The 23,497-nt window shown below is 41.1% G+C and overlaps 1 protein-coding gene across 3 annotated transcripts in view; it reads left to right on the forward strand.

Annotated features, from left to right (window-relative positions):
* The first annotated feature begins 580 nt into the window (after positions 1 to 580).
* The window catches only part of PTAC14 (plastid transcriptionally active 14), a 163,738-nt gene continuing 140,821 nt past the window's right edge, over positions 581 to 23,497 (forward strand). For 2 of the 3 annotated variants that reach the window (XM_087700341.1, XM_087700338.1), the window contains exons 1-2: positions 581 to 836; positions 20,744 to 20,784. In XM_087700341.1, the coding sequence (XP_087556467.1) occupies positions 665 to 836; positions 20,744 to 20,784 (213 nt within the window). In that variant the 5' untranslated portion in view covers positions 581 to 664. The remainder of the gene's footprint in view (positions 837 to 20,743; positions 20,785 to 23,497) is intronic. The other variant, XM_087700339.1, reaches the window with a different exon arrangement.

Consider the following 23,497-nt stretch of genomic DNA (forward strand, 5'->3'; position numbering starts at 1 on the left):
GAGAGAGAGGTGAGAAGAGAGAGAAAGAGGGAGAGAGAGACAATGAGAATAAGTAGAAAGAGAGAGAGCAAGAGAGAGGTGAGAAGAGAGAAGAAGAAAGGAGAGAGAGAGAGAGAGGGAGAAATTCATTAATAGCATTAATAACTTGCACTAATGTTAATAATAGCATAGATTAATAATAAACTAAATAAACAAATCTCACTCACTTTCTCTCTAACTAATAACACTAACAAAACTAATCTAAACGAATATATTCTCTCTCTCTCTCTCTCTCTCTCTAAGTCTAACCTATCCAACTAACAAACTAACCAACCTACCTCTCCCCCCCTCTCTCTCTTTCTCTCTAACTAATAACACTAACGAAACTAATCCAAATTACATAATATACATTCTCTCTCTCTCTCTCTCTCTCTCTCTCTCTCTCTAACAAAACAAATACAACAAAACTCGACACACACTCACACACACACTTTGGTGCATCTCGAACCTCAAAAATAAAATAAAATAAAATAAAATAATAAAGTAGTATAAATATAGATGAGATCGGTCTTTATACTTTTACTTAATTAATAAAGTTTGCCTCTTTCTTTTGAAAACCATTCTGCCTCCGTTCCAGATATACGAGAGGGGGAGGGAGAGCATTTTGTATGGTAAGGCGCCAGCCATGTCTACAGCGTTGCTGTCGCCGTGTGCAATGGCTGGCTACGGCCATGGCTTCCTTCCTGTTCTGCAGGAGCAGCGCGTATCTACCAGCAGGCGCTGGAAAGATTTCCTTCTGCTCCCGATTCCAGTAGCGAGTACCAACATTTGCAACACCTCAACAAGTCCAGGGCCAGGTTCTTCTTTCTACACGCCCCTCCATCTCTGTTTATCCTGCAGTTCTTCTTATTTCCCTAGCATGCTTGCTTCTTTTCCTGTGGCACGCTTATACGAGAACTTGGAAATAACTTCTCTTTACTGTCAATTCCGCCTTTCATTAGCATTGCTTGGAGGTCATACCTCGTTAAGACACTATATAGTAAGGACATGCTATTGTAATTGTCGAGGTGGGAGATTCCCCCTCACACACACACTCTCTCTCTCTCACATTCCTTTGGGCAAATGCTTAAGCGCTTTTCGAGACACCCATGTTAAAAATTTCAAACATGTGACAAGGGAACATCACCATTATTAAATACCACTTACATTTCAGCTTTAGTACAAACCCACATTGTAACCCACATTGCTCAAGTAGGCAAAGGAGCCAATAAGGTGACGCCCCTAAAAAGTAAAACACACCCCACCCTAATTTAGTCATAGTTTTGTTGAAAAGATCTATCTTTTCTTTTCTAGCCAATTATAGCTATGATATCAGTTCTTATGTATTACATATAAGATTGATGTGAATCAAATAGTTGTGTTACTTCAAATCGTTTTATATTTTGGATTTTGTAGAACCTTAAAACATTGCATCTTTGAGTGTCCCTCTATTGGTTCCTCATTCTCACTCTTTTGCAATCCGTGACACTCAATCAACCCCTTATTGTCACATCTTTAAGCAAAAACCCTTCATTTACAATTCGAGCTACTTATCAAGATACCCCAAATCTTTTTACTCGAGTGCCATATTATATACATGGTTTAAGTATTTAAAAAAAATTATGCAACCCACTTGGAAAGAGAAAGATTTAATTTGGGACCATTTGATGACACTCTATTGGTTCCTTTATCCTACCTTACAATGCTACTCAAAGCCTCTAATTCCAAAAGCAATTCCTTCGTAATATAAAATGACACACAGTAGAAGGAATAGGTAAGGTCAAAGGTTAGCCAAAAATGACACATGGGGTGTTGAACGTCTACCAAAAGCTTCTAACAAAATGGGGATGCAACTCAATATTGGTGATTCATCGAAACATCAACAGTTCTTTGGCATGATACCAAAGGTGTGTGGCTATAGCTAGGAAGCTTGTGTTTTGGTGTTGCATGATGGACATTGGATTCCAATATTGTTATGTATGAGATTCTTAGTTGAGTGCTATTATGTATAAGAGTACCTTGGATTGGTACATGAAGCTTTTGTATTGGTCTACTATTGGCAATTCAGTAGAGATCTTTACGAAGGCTCTTCCATTGCCTTTGCTTCTTCCTCATTTGTGCTCTTGGGAGTTTAAGGACATCCAAGGTTTGAAAGGGGTGCTAGTGGTCATGGTGATCTCTTGTTTTTGAACCCTACATTTATTGCTTGAGGGACATTACAAGCTTTGTGTAGTTGTGTTCACATTTTTCTAGTTTTGTTAGTATCCTATCTTTTGGCATGTTGACTTTATTTTTGGGCCCTTTGAAACTTGCACACTAGTTGATGTTATTAAGTCATGTATCCATTTTAGGATTGCTTTTAATTGGATGACTGTTGATAATTCTTTCTCCTATCCTTCTAGTCTTATTCATTCCTAGCATCCTCATTACAAGTATACAATGTATGTGGTGCATGATAACATTTAGTTTGTCCCATTGTCATCTCTTGGTTGTGAGCTCCATCACAATCTAATAGAGACATGGGAGTTTTTGCATGCTCTATGCATGTGTATGCATAGTGCACATTTTAGTCTTTTTGGGCCTATTTCACATTGGTTCTTTTGCCTAATTTGAATGCATTTGCTGGGTAGCCATTGTGGCACTTGGGGTAGACAATTTTGCAATTGGGTAGTCATATACATAGGCACCAAGCTAGACATGGTTGGTTTAGCTTGATTTTGGCATCAATTTTTAGTTGGCCATGTCAAAATAGTGTGACGAAATAGAATGCACTCATATCATATGAGAGAGAGAGTGGTTTTGCGGGGAGAAATACAATGTATATGGTGAACATTGAGAGAAGAAGAAACACATACGAAGAAGATGAATGATGAATCACTTAATCATGCTATGTGAATCAAGTTGATACAGTGGAATTGAAGCTTTGAAGATGATTGCACCATCTTTCTTGATTAGACAGTAGCACTCGAAGGGAATCAAACACAGTCCTTCGGCAATAGGATATCGAAGGTAATACTGAATGGTGTAGGAAAGGACAACCAACTATAGAGGGAGCGAAACACGGACCTTAGGGGTGCCATTGGAGTCAAGGAAGAAGATCATTAGCTATGGATAAGAGCTCTCGAGGATGAGGAATCATAGGATGGCTTGCTAGATGAAGGAATTTGACCCTAAGAAAGCTTGGATGGAATATCAGGTGCTTGTCGAGGTGGTGCTGATGTCAGGGAATGCCTAGATTGCAAAACATATATTGGGATGATGACGCTTGGTGATGAGGAAGGTCTTTTGTTGATAGAGCAGTCACCAAACAGATAAACACAGCTTGCAGAGGCCACAAATTGGCAAACAACGATGTTTGAAGCATGTGAAAATTGACGCCAGGACAAGAAAGCCATTTGCCAAGTGATGGATGATGAGATACGGTGGAGAGAGTATGTATGTAGCCCAAGACACAATGTGAGAGGTGTGGAAGATGAGATGGGTAAAGTTTTTCTCTATGTTTCATTTTGAGATTGTACATATTGATGGTAAAAAGAATGTTGTGGGTGATGCACTGTCACGTAAGCCATAAATTTCAGCTGTCAGCATGATTTATCACACTAAGTTGGATGCCATGAAAGAGCAATATGTTGCTGATTTGGACTTTCCTAATGTTTATGATCAGCTTTGCTATGACCAAAGGTATGAATACTTTGTGCTAAGAGATGGATTTCTAATGATGCATGGATGACTATGTGTCACAAAGCAGTTAAGGCCTAGAGTTATCACTGAAAGTCACGTTCCTCCGTATGCTGGACGCAAAGGTATTGATGCCATTGTCAAGGCAGTGGAGCATTTCTTTTATTGGCTAGCTTTGAGGCATGATGTAGAACAGTTTGTTAAGACATACATGTATGTCAGAAGGTAAAGCATGATAGGCAAAAGATGTTGGGTTTATTGCAGCCCTTGCCTATTCCAAATAGGCCTTGGCAGAGCATTGCAATGGACTTTATTTTTGAGCTTCCTAAGATACCTAGAGGGAATGATGGGATATGGACTATCATTTGCAGGTTTAGCAAACAAGCCCATTTTGTTCCGGCGAGGAAGAAAATAAAGGCTGATCATATGACACGATTGTTTTTACATCACATATTTAAGTATCTTAGTATGCCAGAGTTGATCATTAGTGATTGAGACCCCCTAGATGACTAGTTTATTTTGGAAGGGCTTGTTTGAGAATATAGATACCACGGTGAAATTCTCATCATCCTTCCATCCGGAGACAGATGGTCAGTTTGAGGAAGCAAATTTTACAGTGTTAGATTTTTTGAGGTGCTATGTTTCAGACCACAAGACACAGTGGGAGCAGTATCTGCCCTTGGTTGAGTTTGCTTATAACAACACAATGCATAGTTCTACGGGCAAAGCTCCATTTGAGGTAGTTGAGGGTGGCAAAAAGGTAGCACCTATTTTGTAAACAAAGGATAAGATGTTTGAGGTTGATCATTATGTGGAAAACTTGGATGTAGTCTATGCAAAGATAAAATATGCACTTCAGAGATCGCAAGAAAAGCAAGAGAGGACAGATGATTGCCACATATGTGCTTTGCAGTTTGCAGAGGGTGATTATGTATTGGTGCGTTTTGAAAAGGCAAGGTTGAAAAAGACGAAAGAAAGAGAAAGATTGTATCCGAAGTTGAGTATAAGATACTATGGGCCCTTCGAGGTGTTGGAGAAGATCAGCGATGTGACATATCGACTGAAATTATCTCCACATTAGCGGATACACAATGCCTTTAATGTCAGTTTGTTGAGGCCTTTTCATGGTGATGTGCCAGAGGATATGTCTGCTGAAATTCAACCTGAGGTTGAGGAGCTAGATGAGATTTTGGTACCTGAGCAGATTTTGGCATATAAGGAAAGAAATGTCAAAGGTAAAGTTTCCAGGAGATGCATGGTGAAATTTCAGAATTGTTCACAAATGGATGCCAAACGGATGGAAGAGATGACTTGGTAGACCATCCTCAGTTGTTGGAGCTTTACCTAGATACCTTTTAGTTAGAGCTGACTTTAGTGCGGGCTCTGTCAGGTTCAGCAGAGCAAGGGTCCAGAGTATTGCCTGATGCTCAAGGGGGAGGTAGCACTTCCCCTTCTCCAGTTATAGACGTAGTGGATCTCGGATGTATTCAGCATGCATCCAAGGTACTGCGCTGACAGTATGTTTGCCATGAGATCACTACTTAGTGTACTAGTCGTTGTGAGATGTATGCAAATGAGTATGAGTTTCACCCGAGCACTGGAACTATACTTTTGCATTAGCTTATGATCAATTTAGCATGAATTTCGCCTCAATTTTGAGACAAAAATTCTGATAAGTTTCAGCTCAGTTTTTGATCAGCTTGGGAACCGCTTATGGTCACTTTTTGGATAAGTTGTATATCAATTTTTGCACTGATTTTCTGGTCAGCTTTTGCAATGAGTTTGTGATCGGTTGGGGTTACATTTGTAGCAGTTTGTGATCAGTTCTCAGATCAGCAGGTGATCAATTTATGCTCAGTTTTCAATGGTTTACATCTAGTTCCATAGACAATAACTTATGTTATGATGCCATTGATGTTTTAGCCATGGTTTATGCTTGGTTTTCTCTATACTGTGGCTTGGTTTTGCCAAATGAGTTGAGCTCATGAGAAATGGACATGTCACATGATAATGTGGCAATGTTTTTAAGGTTCTTTGTAGTCTTATGCTATGTTATGTTGGTTGGTAATTATCAGCATATGTTGGGCATAAGAATGGTTGAACAACAGTGTGCAATGTTGTGTTGACTATGATGCCCTATGAAAATTCCAGTGTAGTACTTTGCTTTTGATGCATATGGCGGTGCAATCGAGGACGATTGTAAAGATTTCAAGGGGGAGGGTTGTTATGAGGACATGTATTTTTGAAACCTTAGTTAACGTGTAGATTAATTTTTAATTACATGATTAAGTAAATGTTACACATGTGAGGTGTAACTAGGGTTAAAGTAAATTTACGAGGCCGGGACCTAAAGAAATCTTGGGATGTCAAAGGAAAAAGTTGCTATAAGTTAAGTCATACAGGTATTTGGTGGTATTTGGTGCCAGTTGTTGGCCTAGGTCATTCATTTGGCGATAAGTGTCAGTTGGTGACATTTGAGAAGTGGCGCTTAATGGTACCTAACGCCAATTTGATGGTCAAAGATTGTGCAGAGACACTTTGGAATGAAAGTTGCCTAGCCAATTTATTTATTGGCCAGCTAGATTATTTTTTAGGGCACTAAAATAATTAATAGATTAATATTCAGTATTTAAAGATTGAAAATTAATATTTAATTATGAAAAATGTTCGAAAAAACATTCGGGAAGGTTGCCACTGGTCAAAATTGCCCGTGCAAGACTGAAAAACGTTCTTTAGAGACTGGAGAGAGGCATTTTAATGATATAGCTTGTAAGAGAGAGAGGAGAGGTTGTTGGTCTGATTTGCAGCCATTGGAGGACCTGCTGAGGCAGCGAGGGGCAGAAGAAGACCAAGCAACAGCAGGTGACAACATCTAGAGGTTGTTGAGACAGAGCAGCAACAGTAAATGAGTGATTTTCTTCAGTTCTTTGCATCTACATGCTGTTGTGGCAGGGCAGTAGTTGCATTTGATTGATTTTCAGTCATTCTTCGCAACAAAACTCTGAATTTTCTGACTCTACAGCTTTCCCTCTCATCTCCCAGCCATTTCACAGCCTTGCTCCAAAGATCTCAGCATTTGGACCCTTGGAGGTTGAGAAATTTCAGATTTCTTTGCTGCAAACCCTAATCTGCAGTAGAAATTAGGATTTAGCAGCAGCCTCGGGAAGCGTGCCAGAAATTAGAAGCTCCAAGACCTAGGTTCAACAAGGCTGAAGCTGTTTTTTAGCCTATTCAAGTGGAGGGACCAGCAAATAATTGAATTTGGGGCATTATCCATCTCCATCAAAGTAGGCGAGAGCCAATTGATTGCCCAAAATCAAGGGGCAAATCAGATTAAAGACTTGTTGGTGATTTTTAACAGCAAGGGGAGTTGGAATACCGAAAGGGATTGGGAGAGTCTCATTGTAAATCAACTTCTTCTTCAGTAAAGCTAAAGAAATATCGAAAGAGGCGCCAATTTTGGGCCCAATCGGATGTGCATTGTCCAAGATTAGTAGGTAAATTTGTATTTTCAGATTTGCACTAATTGTTTGTTGCTGTAATTAAGTCGTAATCAAGGATTTACCACCCATCCACGGAAGGAAGGCTGGTTATAGGCGGAATGGTGGCAACTCATCTATTTATAGATGTTGAAGGGTGATGAAGTATCATGCGAAGAGAGATGGTGGTGTAATCTGCTGGTGTAAATAGCTTAGGATCCATCCAGTGGTGCTCTCCATAATGGGATGCATAGTATTCTACATGCCGAAGAATGCTCATGCAATAGGTGCCACTTGGATAGAGTATCTCGTGGTGAAAATTTTCAGTTGCCGAAGCGCTCTAGTATAAAGATAATGAAATTATGCAATGTATAGGGGAAGGTACAATAGGGTGGGAATGCCGATGTCAAAGACAAGTGCCAAAACCTATAGAATACCAAGAAGGGTAGGAATCCCCGCTCAACTTGGATGTCCATGCCAAAGAAAGAAAAGGAGCATGAGGATGTCGGTCTTCATGTGGTGCCGATAACTATGTGGATGAAGATGATAAAGCATCCCTACTGGAAAAGCAAGGATAGAAGTCACCGCCATGATAGCATCAAGAGAGATGCTGCATGATCTTTCGCGGGAGGAGAAGCCTCCATACTGATAGAAGAGCAAAACTCCAAGTAGATGGAACCGTGAGAGGAATGACGCGCATCTCCTGTCTCCAGCTCAGGAAGGATTTGTGGAGGCTTGCATGTTAGCCCTACAATGAAATACAAAACCTTGCAAAAGAGAAAAACAAATTTGCAAGCATAGAGGTGAATAGTGAGACACTACAAAAAAATAATTTGAAAATAAAAGAAAGTAAAGCTAAGTGTAATGCAATGAGTATGTAAGTATGCAACAAAAGTCTAAATACAAAAAGGCTAAGCGCATGGCAACCATCACATATGGTGAGGTGGGGAAGTGGTCCTAGAAGATGCAGTGGATGCCCTAGGAATGAATGCGTAAAGTGCAATAGGTGAGTCACTAGCAGACCAATTAGCTAATCCTTTAGGAGTAGTGAAGGAGATAGGCTGCTCAGATTGTGTGCGCGCCATATAGCTAGGGACCGTTGGATCAGATGAAGAAGTTGGTGTAGCAACAGGAGGCGTAGCCTCTCTAGATTGGTCAGTTGGAGTGGAGGCACTTGCAGTAGTCTGCGGTGGTTTTCTAGGAAGTCCTTGGGCCTTGGTACGACACTCCTCTTCCACATGGCTCGACCTTTGGTAGTGTGTGTAAAACCTATTTTTCTTGGGAATCACCCTTGTTTGGGCTTGCCTTTGTATCTTGCGAGTTTTTGCCACTATTGGTTTTTCTTCTTGAAGAAGAGGCAACCAGTCCTCATCCCTCTGAATGGATGTGTGTTGAGGACTTCTTGTGGACTTGATTATATAGCCTTGCATAACGCAAGAACTGATACTTAAACTCGTAGAAGATTTGTGTTGGATAAAATGGAAGTATTTATCGGGTAACTTGTTCAAGGAGAACGTGATCCGATCATAATCTAACTTTAGGGAGCTAGTAGTGGTGAACTCGACTAGTAAACGTTGATACTCAGCCAACATGACTTTACATCCTCCCTTTCCTTAATGGAAAACTCTTGAAGCTCAAAATTGAGCTTGATACTTGAAGTGTGATCTCATGTTGCATAGCAGTCCATGAGATGACTCCAATGCTCAGATGTAAGGGGAAAGTGTTGTAATTGAGAGTGAAACTTAGAAAGCAATCCCCATATTAACTCAACATTGGTTGTGGCGTTGTGGACTCTCCATTGACAAATGTGATTAGGATGAGCTAATTGAGGATTCACAGCATAGGCTTGATATCAATAACGAAGTTCCAAAGTCCGTGAGATTCAAGCACTTGTTGCATGAAGTTTAAGTAAGTGGTGAAATTCAATCCGTTAGAAGTTTTTTATCCATGAAAGCTGTCTTGGCCGTTGCAAGAGGAGTGGTAGTGCTAGGAGATGAATAAGTTGTATAATGGGGATAGAGACTTCGCGCCACCCATAGACATACACGGCATGGGCCCATAAACATCTGAATGCACCAAAGCCAAGGGCTCACTCATGCATGGCCTACCCGATTTCTTATGCGTAGACCTATTTTGCTTACCATAAAGACAATGATCACACGAGTCAAAACGTGCATAGTCCAAAGGCGGAAGATACTGCAAACCAGATAACATTTTCATTCCCTTCAAAGATATATGCCCCAAACGGGCATGCCAAAGTGATACATGTGGGATAGAGCCCACTGCCAAAACATGGTCTACAGAAGACCCAGATATAACAAGAGGATAGAGGTTGCCAGCCTTGGCGCCTCTAGCAAGTACAAGTCTGCCTCTGGTAATCTTCCAGGCAGAATCCCCAAAACAGACATGAAACCCTGCATCATCCAACTGTCCTGCAGACATAAGACTGCGCGTAAGCGCAGGTACATGACGTACATCCCTGAGCAAAAAGGAACTGCCAGTGGAAAACTGCAACTGAATATCTCCACAGCCCACAATATCAAGAGACCTGTCATCTCCAAGTCTGACTGATCCAGATACAGAACGGTAAGAGTGAAACCACTCACGGTAAGGCGTTACATGGAAGGACGCACCTGAATCCAATAACCAACACTGTGCATACATACTAGGTGTCTTAGTTAAGTGTGAGGCATCAGAAGAACTAGCTGCAAGTATGAACTCATCACCACCATCGGAATCCTCGGTTTGTGTGACATTAATTTCCTCAATCTTGACGCTGGACTTCGCAGGTACTATGCTGCGATCAGAGGATTTCTCCTGCACTTTCTCTTTTCCCTTATCCTTGCGCTTCTCATTGCGTAACTCATGACACTGTGGTCTGATATGGCCCTTTTTCCCACAATGATGACAAGTGACATTAGCGTTGCCCCCACGCGACCTACTACGCGACTTTCCACGAGATTTAGACTGACCCTTCTGCGAGTCACGGCCACGGCCATGACCACGATCATTCTTGTCATTCCTGCCTCTAACTGTCAAAGCATGTGAAACACGAGAGGCATCCAAGTTTTTGCGATTAACCTCTTTCTGCAGAAGAGCACTCTCAACATCATTCAGTTTTAGAGTAGCACTAGAGGCACATAGGGCAGTGCGGAATACATCCCATGACTCATTCAGAGTCCCAAGCAAGAAAAGAGGAGTTACTTCCTCTCCAAAGGTGATATCCTGCGAAGTCAGATTCTTCAGTATAGCATGGAATTGGCTCAAGTGAGCAGACATAGTCGCATTATCCTTCATGCGCAGATCCATAGGCTGCTTCAATCAGTACATCTGACTCGCCGGACTTTTCTTATCATAAAGATTCTTGATCTTATTCCATAGATCCCATGCACTCTGTGCTTCCTCAAATACATTATAATGTACCTGTTCAGTGAGAGAGAATACAATCGTGGACTTGCATAGCTCATCAAGTTCAAGCTAGTCGTCATTGTCCATAGTTTCAGGCTGCTCCCCGCTCAACCGAAGTGGCTTAATCTGAGATTTCTGCACCAAGACCTACCAAATTTGACTCTTCCAATAAGAGTAGTTGGTACCATCCAACTTTGTGATGTTAAATATGGCATTATCAGTCGAAGAGGACGCCATAATGCAGGCTGGAAATGCACAGACAGTCTAAAACTGCTTGCTGTTTTACTGCAGAAAATGCCTAAAATCCACTGAAATGAGCTCCAAATGGCGAGAAAAGTGTGCCAAAAGATGCTGCCCACTTAGTACTAGGTGCGATACACCAAATCAGGATATTTCAGCATAAAAAATACTGCTCAGTCCACCAATAAATGCTTACTGTAATAAATTTCAGAACTGCAATAATGAGAGCAAACTGTCCCAAAACTAGATCTAATGTCAACTAGACAATGCTAGGTCCAAAGCTGGCATAAAGAGGACAAAGCAAAGCCAAATGACAGTGAAAATACATGAGCATAACACCGAGAGATGTCAAATAGCATCTGCCAATAAGAGGCACACCCCCAGACAATCTAGGCAAAATGTACCTGCAACTGCCAAAACCTGACACAAATAGGTGTCTGCTCAAAAGAAAGCGGATTCAAAACTGAGACTTAGCTCATAAGCATCCTGTGAACCAAGACATATACTCAATGCAACATCCAATTGTCGGAGTATAATCCCAAAGTCTCAATACATCTGTAACTGCTCAATGACATAGACTGCTCCAATAGCATGTAATCCCTGCTCAAGGTCAAGTAAGCATGCAAGATGCTCCCACTGGCACAAAAGGCGTACAAACGAGCTCAAGGGCTCAAGCAACCCAAGACAAAGTACCAGTGACAAGTGACCAAGTCAATGCATCATACACATCCCAAGAGCATGACATACATGAAGCAACTGATGGAAGCAACCAAAGAGCAATACATAATCCCAAAATAAGATCTCTGTCAACTCAATGACATCCGATAGCAACCAAGTAAATGATCAAACTGAGTCGGAAATGCTCAAATACATCCAAGGCAAAGCTCCCAATGTCGGTAAAGCATAGACGAACCAAGCGGCATATATCACGAACCAAAGCATGTAATGTATGAAGCCTAACTGTCAAGCATAGACATGAGGCATAAGCAGTCCAAGAGCATGCCAAGTCGGTCCAAATGCTAGTGAATACGAACCAAGACGGAGCTTATGCGTAGCTCAAATACATTCCATAGATTCAAACATGAGCTTAAAGTCGTCCCCAAATGTCAGATACATGATGGCAAATCCCAAAGCATACATCCGGTACCAATAGGTAAGTGACAAAGCATCCAAAGTACCTTCAGCCCACTGTTATTACAGCCAAGTTTGACTGTCAAAACTGAGAAATTTCAGCCAATATTTCAGGCCAAAATCATGGCATAATCATGTGCATACATTCCCAAGGCACTAGGCATCATGTAGGTCTCATACGGGCATCAAACAAGGTAACCGGAGTAGAGTATAAGCATCAAATGCCAATGCCAAGTGTGGCTGCCCTGTTTCCAGCACTGTATTATAGTAAATGACAGTCCCAAATCAGAGAATGTCAGCCCCAAAGCTTCAATGCCAAGCACAAGGCCTAAAGAGGCTTTCAAAGTAGCTCAAATGCCTTCTAGAAACCATTGTTTAAGTGCTCATTTACGAGCCAAGGCATATAGGCTGAAAACTTGATGAGTAGGCAGGCAGAAATCTGGCGCAAATTCAGCGCAGGCTGTCCTGGGAAGTGGCTGCTCCATGTGGCAATGTTGGTGTGGATGGGAGGCTCAAAGAGGCCCCAAAGAGGGCATACAACAAAGCCATGAATGCCCAAAGCAAAGGGCAAGGGAGATATGGAGCTTTGAAGCTTCAAATGATGGCTGCCCCTCTTCTTCCACCTGTTTAAAACTGAGAATTGAAGTAAAACCTTTGAAACTCTGATGCAATACCTCAAGGGCAAGGCCCTGAAGAAGCCCAACAATGCCGGGAGGGAGCTCGGGAAGCCGGGGAGTGTCGGAAGCTTGGGAGATCGGCTATGGCTGCCAGGATGGAGACCCAATGCGTGAAGGGAGTCGATGTGAAGGTAGAGAAGCACCGAGTCGAGCTCGAGCAAGAGGAAGCCAAGCTCTGATACCAGTTGAAAGGTGAGAAGGATCGAAGCTTGCACGCGAGCTATGGCGGGAGAGTAAGAGCAAGAAAGAGAGAGACAAGAAATGGGAACTCCAACAGTCACAATGTGTGACTGGGCCTTCCTTTATTTACTAGTCACTAAAATGAATGTAAAGAATAAAGTGACGTGACGGGCGCCCGCCACCTGCAGTGTGCAGTGGCGGGTACTGTCAGTGTAGTAATACACGGGGCGGCACGGCGGAGGCGCCTTTACCCCAACATACACTTGGAAAGGAATCCTCGAGTGGCCACCATGCACACGAGAAGTGTGTATAGCATATCCAAATGTGGGTAAGGGTAGATTGGGTATGGGCATGGTAATCGCCTGTGGAGTCCATTGTGGAGACATAGAGACACCGGAGTAGAAGATGGAAATCTCTGCATAGGAGTGACCTAAGGGATGTGGGACAATAGTCCATAAGTAGAGGATGAATATCCTTGCGTTTAAAAGGTCATGTGGAGGATTTGTGAGTATCCGGTGGTAGTGAGAGGGATTTCCATCACTATTGTGTCTGAATGGAGGGATGTGGTAAAGTGGGGGTATATGGAAGGTACATTGTTAAAGGGTGGCATTCCCCTTAACGATGCACCAAGAGGTGGAGTGATTGGAGGATAGGTAGATGGCGGGATAGAGAAAGAGAAAGTGTTAGGAGTGGAGATGGAAGATCCAACCTCTAGTGTGCTTTGAGTGGAAGTGGAATGTAATCCAAGATTTTGGAATGAGAATGTGAATGTGGAGAAGTTAGTGGTGGAATGGGAGGGAGTTGAGAAGTGTGGTTTACTTGCTCAAATGAAACAAATGGTTGAGATATACCTGATGAAGGGTATCTGTTTCGAGAGCCTCCTTTATTAAAGTTAACATATTGAAAACCATCTGGATCCCGCATACCGAAAGGAGAAACAAAAGAGGGTTTTGGTTCATACAAGGCAAAAGGGTTAGAGAAACTTGACACAAGGCTTGGCGGAGATAAAGGAGATGGATTGCCAGATGTGCCGAATGTCATAATTCCTCCAAGGTCAAAGAGATGGCCAGCCTCACCAATCGGTCCAGATGTAGTAGTCAGCACTTGTTGGAGAAGTGTAAACTGAATTGTACGTAATACGCAAGCATTTCTCAAACTCTTTAACTGTAAGATGACCAAAATGAGAAGAAGAAGATGGTAAAGGTAAAGGTGAGTCTACCTTCTCCTTGAGACCATAATGCCTTCTCAAAGCCTCCAATGATGGAGAAGCTTGATAGGGCATCATAGGATTCAAAGAAGAAGATGCTTGAGATATTATGAGCTAGAATTAAGTTGCACGTGAGTCCCACATAAAGATTGGCCTCCACAATCACTGTAGGGGATACTCTTTAGAAGAGCATCGGCTTTGATACCATGTGAAGATATGCTAGGGTTTGCGTTGAGGAAACACAACATGTATGACGAAGACTAAAACACAAAGACTCGGATAGAGACAAGCAAAACTCAAACCCTAAATGCAAAACAAAAAACACAAAAACTGAAAACTCAAATATAGAGAAAAGAAACTTTGAAGTGAATGAATGCTGTAAATGAATGTAAGAGTGTACAGAATGCCCAAGGATAGAGCAATATAATGTCGGAGAGTGACCACCACTGACGGCGGATTCCAAGTGTAGTGACTACCGGTTGGAGTGTGGGAAATACCAAGCATCGACCACTAGAGTGTAAGGAAATTGAGGCGACAATGGGAGAGGTATTTGCTGATGTAGATGGCTTGCTGGATAGCAAAAACACAAGTACTGCAGTAGTCGCTTGGTGGGAGAGATGGCAGCAACTTGACCTTTGGCACTAGATGTTGAAAACGTAGGCTAATTAGGTGCTATGATGATGCAGCAAATGGAGACCTCCAAACAATAGGGTGATGGTTGAAAATAGCGCCTAGGGCTAGATATTGATGAGCTGCAGTCGACGATGGTTGGATAATAGATGGTAGGTGGTTGATGGCTGAAATTTGCATGGTAGAGTGAGAAAATTGTTCAAAAGATGAGGCTGAATGGTGGGCAACCTATCTATTTATAGATGTTGAAGCGTGTCCCAAAAAATTAGGATTCCGAGAAACCATTGAAACTCTCTCAAGCTATGTGCCAAATTTGCGTTTTTTACACTAATTAAGTATATTTTGGGGCAATTTAAAAATGCTAATCAGTTGTAAAGTGTGTTTTAGCTCAACAATTTGCATGTACTTTATTTGATGATATTTGGTTCATGCGAAAGATGAAGAAGAGCATAAGGAATGCACTACTTGGCTATATTGTATTCAAAGATGGGATTCAGATGGATCCAAAAAAGGTCAAGGCTATTGTAAAATGGCCAAAATTTTCATGACCCAAAAGTGTCATCCATCTTTGGAAGCCTTATGAAGAGCATTCACCATTGGGATGTATAATGGAGGATCCACCTGAAGTAGATGAACAAGATGAGATAATTCAACCAGAGTAAATAGTCTTTATATAATGAGAAAATGATAAATTAACATTTTCAAAAAGTTCTTTTTGAAATTTAAAAATTACTCTCATTTCGATTCTAAATGAATGCCAAAAGAGCATTTTAAAAACTATTTAGATATACTTGTACCTTATAAAGAAGGTGTAGGATGAGAAATACTTCAAGCAATGTCTTGATTATAAGATGGATTTTAAGAGAGAGAAATGTAACTAATTTGTATATCAACTGTTACCAAGCTATATTGGCTCAATGATTCAAATTAATTTGATGTTCATTTACTTTGAAAGGGCATTTATATTTTTTGATTGTTTCAAAGTATGGTTAAATGTTTATCTTGCTATTCAAGGGTGGGCAATGGCCAAAACACCCTAGAATTATACTTAGGTTTTATCAACAGGATGCCTAAGAGAAATTACAAGCTTAGTTGGGCAATTAGATTGACTAGAAAGCCTAAATGACTAAGACTTTTTCCAATCAAGTAGTCACATCGACTAGAAGCCCATATAATGAGTGGTAGCAAATGCTTATGATCAAAGAAACAAACCATGAACTGGTGAGACTATACAATTAAGCTCTCTAGAACCTAAATTTGGTGACTGCTAAAATTATAAAGTTACTATTTTTGAAATTAGTTGCTCAAATGGAAATTCTGTTCGCGTCGAAGGCCTTGGAATCTCACAAGGAACAATTTTGTCTTTAGTGGCTATGCTAAAATTCTTAACCATTTGAGAGTTTTTTAGAGTAGAAGGTCTAGAAGCTTCTTTTTGTTAGAAAAAGTGACATGTGGTATCTAGAATAGGATGTGTGTGATTATGAAGAGACAAGTGTCCCTACGCTTGTTATTTTCAGCAAACACTTGTCGTTTGTAGCCTCTACTTTCCACTTTCGAGTACCCAAGCCGCCCAATGCCTATATATTGAAGATCTTTCTCTTTATTTTCAATAAGTTCTCACATTGAAATTTCGGCCACATACTTCATACTCTCCTATCTATCACTCATCCAAGATTCATTTTCTACTTAGCTTGATCTAATCCAAGCACTAAAGAAGAAAATCAGCTTATTGCCAAGAGACTATAGAAACTAGGATTTCAAAACCCTAATTTTGAAAAGTATAGCAAATCAGACCTTTGTATATGGTTTAGGCACGTAGTGCTTGTGGTTTATTTTAATAAATTCTTGCAAAGGAGGGGTCATTTTTGCCCTCAACGTGTTATTTACTCTCTCCGGCCCCCCTGCCCCCTCTCTCTCTCTCTCTCTCTCTCTCTCTTTGTATTTTGATTTTTACGGTGATAATTGATTAAGTTGGTTAAATTCAAAGTATTATCATTCTCACGTTGTTCCTTGCGTTTAGACTATCAACAAACCCTTTTAAGTGTAGGTAAAGATGGGTTCCTTGCCCTCAATCAAACCACCAAAGTGTCCTGTCATGTGAGCCTGGACTAGGGGCCAATCTCACTCTCTGTCATAAAATAGTCCATCATGGATCTGTAAATCAATCCTAGCTTCAGGATTTCAAATCTGTGAGACTAAAGTAAATGTAGAAGGAAAGTTCCTCTTTGGATCTTGTGGACCTCTATACAGATGAGGCTCATTTGTTCCATCTCACCACCCTCTCATAGTCTCTCCTTGGCACTCCAAAGTCTCGAGAGATGACTGCATTAGATGCACTAGAAAGTAGCATAAGGAGGGGCAGCTAGTCGCTTCCCCTTCTCTGAAGAAGATGACCCCTTTTGCACCGTGGCCTTTACCTTTGCCAAAGGATTCAAGTTGGAGTTGGAGGAGGATGGGGAGGACTCGTCGGAAGAGTTTGTATGTGGCTTATTCTTATTCTTCTTCTTCTTTCACAAAGCTGCTAGCTTCTTACAGTCCTTGGGCAAATGTCCCAGGGTCTTGTCACCCCTCTTTGAAGTCGCAAATGCCTCATCATGGCCACCATGTCAAGATGGAAGCCTCCCTTGTAATCTCAAAGACACCTTATGCTCAAGCAACAATGAGAATATATGTGTGAAGTTGATTGACATTGATGATGTCTGGGCCCCAAGCACTGGCTACTCCATTAAACTCTGGAGGGAGCTTATAGAGCATAATCCCAACTAGATGGGCCTCTAGAAGTGCAGATTGCATGTGTCAAAGTTCATTGTGTACCTTTGTTGGACGACGTAGGAAAGATTGGATAGTATCGTTTGGCTTAAACTTCATCTAATGAAGCTATCCATAGAAGGTAACTTCATGCATGGTCGAGGAAGCCTTGTACAACATTTGAAGCTTCTCCCATACTGTTGAAGCTATCCTACAAGAGGTGACCGTTGATAGAACCTCTTTAGAGATACATCGAAAACGAGTAGAATATTCATAGACATCATCATAATCCCATGTAAGCACAACTTCCTCATGGTTGACAAGGTCCCAATCATTTGGAATAGGAGGAGGTTGGGGATGCTTAAGAGCTCCAGAAACCACGTACCGTAGTTGCTTCTACACAAACCATTCTTTTGTGACAGCACTCCATGTGAGAGTTAGGGCCATGAAGTTTATCATCAGTAGAACATTAGGGAGGTGCCATTTGGAGAGGTTTGGATTAGAAGATAAAGAAAAGAAGAGAAATAGAGAGAGAATACAGCCAAACACGACATAGAGTGCACAGTCAGGAGTTCATATGCAATGTAAAGAAGAGATGATGAGAAAATGATTGCAAAATCCGAGAAAATCAAGGTGATTATAGTCAACAAACACAGTCAAGAGGCCGAAACACTGTTGTTGAGCTTGCAAAGGCATTAAATGCTGAAAATGCATAAGCTATAAGGCAAAATGTGGACATGCCAAGAATTAAATGCAGTCATCAGCAATAAAAAAATGCCAAAAAAAACTCATACAGTTGATGACTAAACACAAGCCACATTTCGTGACTTATGAATGCAAAGCCATAATGAATGATTTACCAAATATCCACTTATTTCAAATGCTATAAGAAACCGAGCTAGTTAGAGTAGATCTAACTCCATACTAGGCCAATGAAATTCTACACATGTTTAAACATGGTTTTTGATCCTGTCCAATGCAGAAGGCTAGGTTCACTGGTCTTCTTATCAAAGTCCAACCCTACCAACTCATTGCTAGATATTGTATTGACTACAATAGGATGCACTATTGAGAAGGTGGGTGTATAAATATGATATTCTAGATATTCTCGAAGAAGCACATAGAAGAATAGTAGGAGGACACTTCAATAGTGATACAATGGATGTAAAGTGCTTCAAGCTTAGTTGTGGTGGCACATTTAAAGATGCGGCTCAATTTGTGAAAGATTGTCATGTGTCAAAGGACAAAAGTACTAAATAGAAAAGATAAAATGGAGTTGACACTAGTTGTAGCGCATTAACCTTTCAAAAAATGGGGGATTGACTTCATTGGACATGTAAGTCTTGTAGCTCAATACACATAAGTGTGATACGTCATAATTGCTATTGACTATCTAAAAAATAGACTTAGGCAATGGTGAATAGAATAATGATGCCTATACAATGGCAAAGTTCTTAAGGGAGCAATTCATATCTAGATTTGATTGCCCCCTAAAAATTTGTGAGTGAATAGGAGATTCGCTTCCTAAATGAATCGATCAAACACCTATAGTCTACATTTATGGTCATTCAGCAAAGTCTTCTTTTTACTATTGAGCAACAAGGGCTGAAAATCAAGCGGATTTGGAGTAGGGACAGGTTGCCTGGGCAGCAATAGATAGTAGGAGGCTAAGGTGTGAGGGCAGACTTCCCACAATAGAAAACAATACCTAGAGCCCGAACACAGACGCTTGATACCATGTTAGAAGTGGGTGCAATGATGGAAGCGTTAAAGATTGCTCAGTGTTGTATAGGCTGCACAACACAAGAGAAAAGAGAGAACAAAAGAACGCTGCAGAGGGAGAACTCAGAGATATGCTTGGGAAATGGAACCCATAAACCAAATATGAGAGAATTGCATACAACAATGAGTCAGTGGGGCTGTGTTGGTATTGACAACGGCTCCCTCTCTCCAACATGACTTGCATTGGAAATCTGCAAGTGGATGATGATCTAGATTGAAGAGGAGGGAGTTTGAATACATAGGCTTAAAATAATGCCAACAAATACTCAGATTGACCAACATGTAAGAGAGTAAGGAATCACTCTTACACCAATGTTAGTGTTTCTGTTGGATCCATCCTGCATACACGACATGACACAAGCCTTACGAGCACAAAGAACAAACATAAGGATGGCCTCAAGGACTGCTTCACTTGGATGTATGGTCAAGAGATGCTAAGGGTTTGTTGTCCAAGTGTGGTGATCACACAAGGTGTCTCAAATGAGCCCCTATTTATAGGACTCCTTAACTATCCTAGCATTTAGAGCACATTCACATTATAAGATCCCTTTATTGGCCTAACCCTAGGGTGTGCTCACATGGTGTGTCCACCCCCAAGGTTGTGGACACCCATTCACTTGACTTGCTTTTGGCTAGGGGTGTGTGCACCCATCTTGATGTGTGGGAATGTGGGAGCAGCATGGGAGGTGAGCACATTGGTTATTGCAGGAGGGGGGAGAGGAAGTTGGATTATTGGAGGTGGCACAAGGTGGAGATTCACTACTATTGTACAAATTAAGGCTGTAGGGAGATTGAATGGTCTGCTTTACCACATTTGTATGGGTTTGTCTTGTCAATCCAACATTTTTGCATGTCAGTAAGGAGGCACCCCCTTGTGCACATTTGGTCTCTTGTTCATAAGAGTTCTACAATGCCTCTTATTGTCCGTGTGACAATGCCTTGCATAGTGTATAAGTTTCCTTTGAAAGCACCATTGGTCTACTTGTAAATGTAAACCACGAAAGTAAGGCACTAGGAAGGGATGTAGACAAATTTGTGACTACCATTGATGTTATGCTTGTTTGCATTTGGAATGGATCTTGCACATTTAATTTGATAGCGTGTATCAACATTTCTAGAATTATATTAATCTTTGAAAAGGAGGTAGACGCATTCTCATCTTAATATATTGTTCATCTTTTTAGATTGTTTCTCTTAGCTCTGTTTTCTGTTATGTGCTGTTGGAGTTTGATAATGGGTTGAAAAAGATAAATCATTTAATCTATCAACAAAATAATGACTTACAAAGAATAAACTAACATTCCAATAGAATGGTGAAGTGTAAATTATTAATTTTTTGTGATGTATGTATCATGTCCGAATGCCAATAATAACTCCAAAGTTGTCTAAGTATCACTTTTTGTTGCCTTATAACAGTTGTAACATGACACTTTTGTTCTTAAGAGTTCGAAAGGGGAAAAACAAAGACTAAGCAAAGTTGGTAGAATTGTCTGTTTCTTTGCTTGGATTCATGAGTCATGCAAACTTTGCTATTTCAATCGAAAGTTACCTACATTAACTTCTAGGTGCAATCTTCTTTGCAGGTATTTATGTCTACCATGAAAAGGTATGTTTGCTTATGCTTCATGGTCTATACATGCATGTGCGCACGTGCACACACGTGGGCACACAAACACATGCATGTGCACACACATAAATAAATAAATAAATAAAAATAAAAATAAAAATGAATGAATGAATGAATAAATAAAACACACACACACACACACACACACACACACACACAGATGAAATGAAATGAAAGTCTTACTGATATCTATAGAAGGGCAAAATGACCTATGGGAAGAGTTGAGACCATGAGTTACAAAAGGTGTGTCAATAGAGTCATAGCCATCTCTTCAGATGATATCTTCTTGCCACGGGATCCAAGTTCATCCTATAGTTCCTCCATTCTATTGATATGATCCGAGGGGGATCATCAAGAGAAAGCCCTCGTAGTTTCTTCTTGAGAGTAATGTGATGTGCGAAGGTCTTTACCTGGCACAAAGAAGACAGCTTGGTCTAGACCCCCATTGCTGAGTAGATTTTTCTGACATGTACAAGGACTGAATCATGGTAGCTCATAATAGAAAGGAGCGGACTTGTAAGTTGAGCCTATCCCAAAGGGCCTCTTGAATGATAATCTATCCAATGTTGGGATCCTCCATGAGATGGCGGATGGGGGATGGTGAGATGAAGTCATGTAAGTCAAAGGTATCTAGGATGCACTCCACTTTGCAAGACCAAAGGGAGTAGTAGGTACCATCCAGACGATCATTCTTGGCCAATGTATGAAGAACAGGCACCTGCATAGATTGTGCCGTGATGGCGAAGTAGGGTCTTTTAGTAGGGGAGCTCACATAGAAAGAGAGAGAAAAGGGGGGTTGGTGTATGCACCTGTTAGAGATTTGGTCACCTCAAGGATGGGCAGTGAACTCAAGTAGGGCAGTTTAGGCAGTATCATCATATATAAGAGCAAGTTGGACATGTAGATCTACAGTCGCTAGGGCAGTGCAGGTAGTTTTGGGTAGGTTGGACAAGTGCTAGTTGATCATGGTGGGCAGTAGTTGGTTAGTGGGCAACAAGCAGATAGTGCCATGTGGCAGCAGTCCAACAAGTTGCTGCAGTTGGCCAGTTTTTTACTGACTGACCTGCACTGTTTACTTTTTTATTTTTGGGTATTTATACCCAGGCTGCCAATAAGCCAAACCCTAATTTGGGAGGATCTGCTTATCTACAAATAGACAGGCTGCCCATCACTGAGTCTCATCCCTTGTTTTGCAGGTTATCCCTAGTCATCATCATGTGGCTGCCAGCTCCTCCTCTTCCTGCCCACTCACTCATCATCTCCAGCTGCTGCCATGATTATTCGAAGGCTGTCCATACTTGCATTTGATTCCAGCTGCTGTCACCATCATTCCAGCCCTTTTAACTATCGCAGCCTCTTTTCAAGTGTTTCCAACTGCTGCCTTGATCATCAAGACTAGGTGGACTGCTGCATTTTCATCCCTACAGGCTACCTTGTTGCTATTGGTTGTTTGGAGCGCTTTTCAGGATCGGCCTGATTTGCATTTGTGTTTGCATTTGCAGCATGTCATTTTTGTGTTTTCAGAACTTTTTTTTCATCAGCCTCTACTTGGATTGGTGGTTTGAGCCCTCAGGATCTGTCTCCGATGGACAGCACACATCAACACCTCCTTTAGCCCGCTCTCATGAGAGTCATTGGCTATTGGACAACTCTACCCTTGAGCATCTTGTGCAGTTTTTCCTTCATTTGCAAAATTCATTCATTCCTTCAGAGTTATTTTTCTTCTCTGTTTGTGTTTTGCGTTTCACAATTTTATGTTATTATCTAAGTTATTATGTTTTAGTGGTATCCCTATATTTTGTGTTTTCTTAGTGCAAATCCTAGCATATCTTCACATGGTATCAAAGGAATGAAAGTTGTTAAGAGTGTGATATCTATCTAGTGGAGACTGATCCTGTTCTTACAGGTCATCATTCTTCATTGTAGATTGCATCCACTGGCCCACCTTCTGCTAGTTGTTTAGTTCCTCTTGATTGCAACCCCTTTAGGTGACTAGCTCCTTGCCGTTGCTAGTAACCTAGCGACCCTAGAACAAGCTGTGTTGCATGTGCTAAGTCAGTAGCTGTTGCCTATCTCCTCCATTCTTCTTCGCTTAGATCTTTTGCATGGTGGATTGCTATCCTTTTCTCTACTAGCTTGAAGCTATCTCTTGAAGTTGGGGTTTGTCTTGTCTATGCCGTTTGGTCAGTATAGGACCACTTTTCCAAGATCGAGTATGGGCACATTTCATATAGTAGATGACTCATTCTTCTTTGGCTATTCCGGCTAAGGGGTATTAGGTCTACCTTCATTATCAGCTTTATGCTTTGTTATGGTTCTTGGCACCACACGAAGACCGACATCAAGTTCCTCTTCTGAGATCCATGGTTAAGAGGGGGTTCCTACCGTTTCTTGGTATTCTATAGGTTTTGGCATTTGTCTTTGACATTGGCCTCCCTTTCATGTTGTACCTACCCTTTGAATTGCACGATCATCATTATCTTTGTAAAAGAGCACTTGGGCAAGTGAACACTTTTCCCAACGAGGAATATTGTGCAAGTGGTACCTTGTTGTATGCGTATTCTCATCATGTAGCTTTATTCTTTGCATCTCATTATACAAAGCAACCTGAGTGGATCCTAAGCTGTTTGTGTTGGCGGTATCTTTACCACCATACCTCCATTACTACTTGTACTTTGTCACCAATACCCAT

The sequence above is a fragment of the Lygodium microphyllum genome, chromosome 19, assembly GCF_053477565.2.
Source record: "Lygodium microphyllum isolate KBCC chromosome 19, Lygodium_microphyllum_v1.1.10, whole genome shotgun sequence".
NCBI lineage: Eukaryota > Viridiplantae > Streptophyta > Polypodiopsida > Schizaeales > Lygodiaceae > Lygodium > Lygodium microphyllum.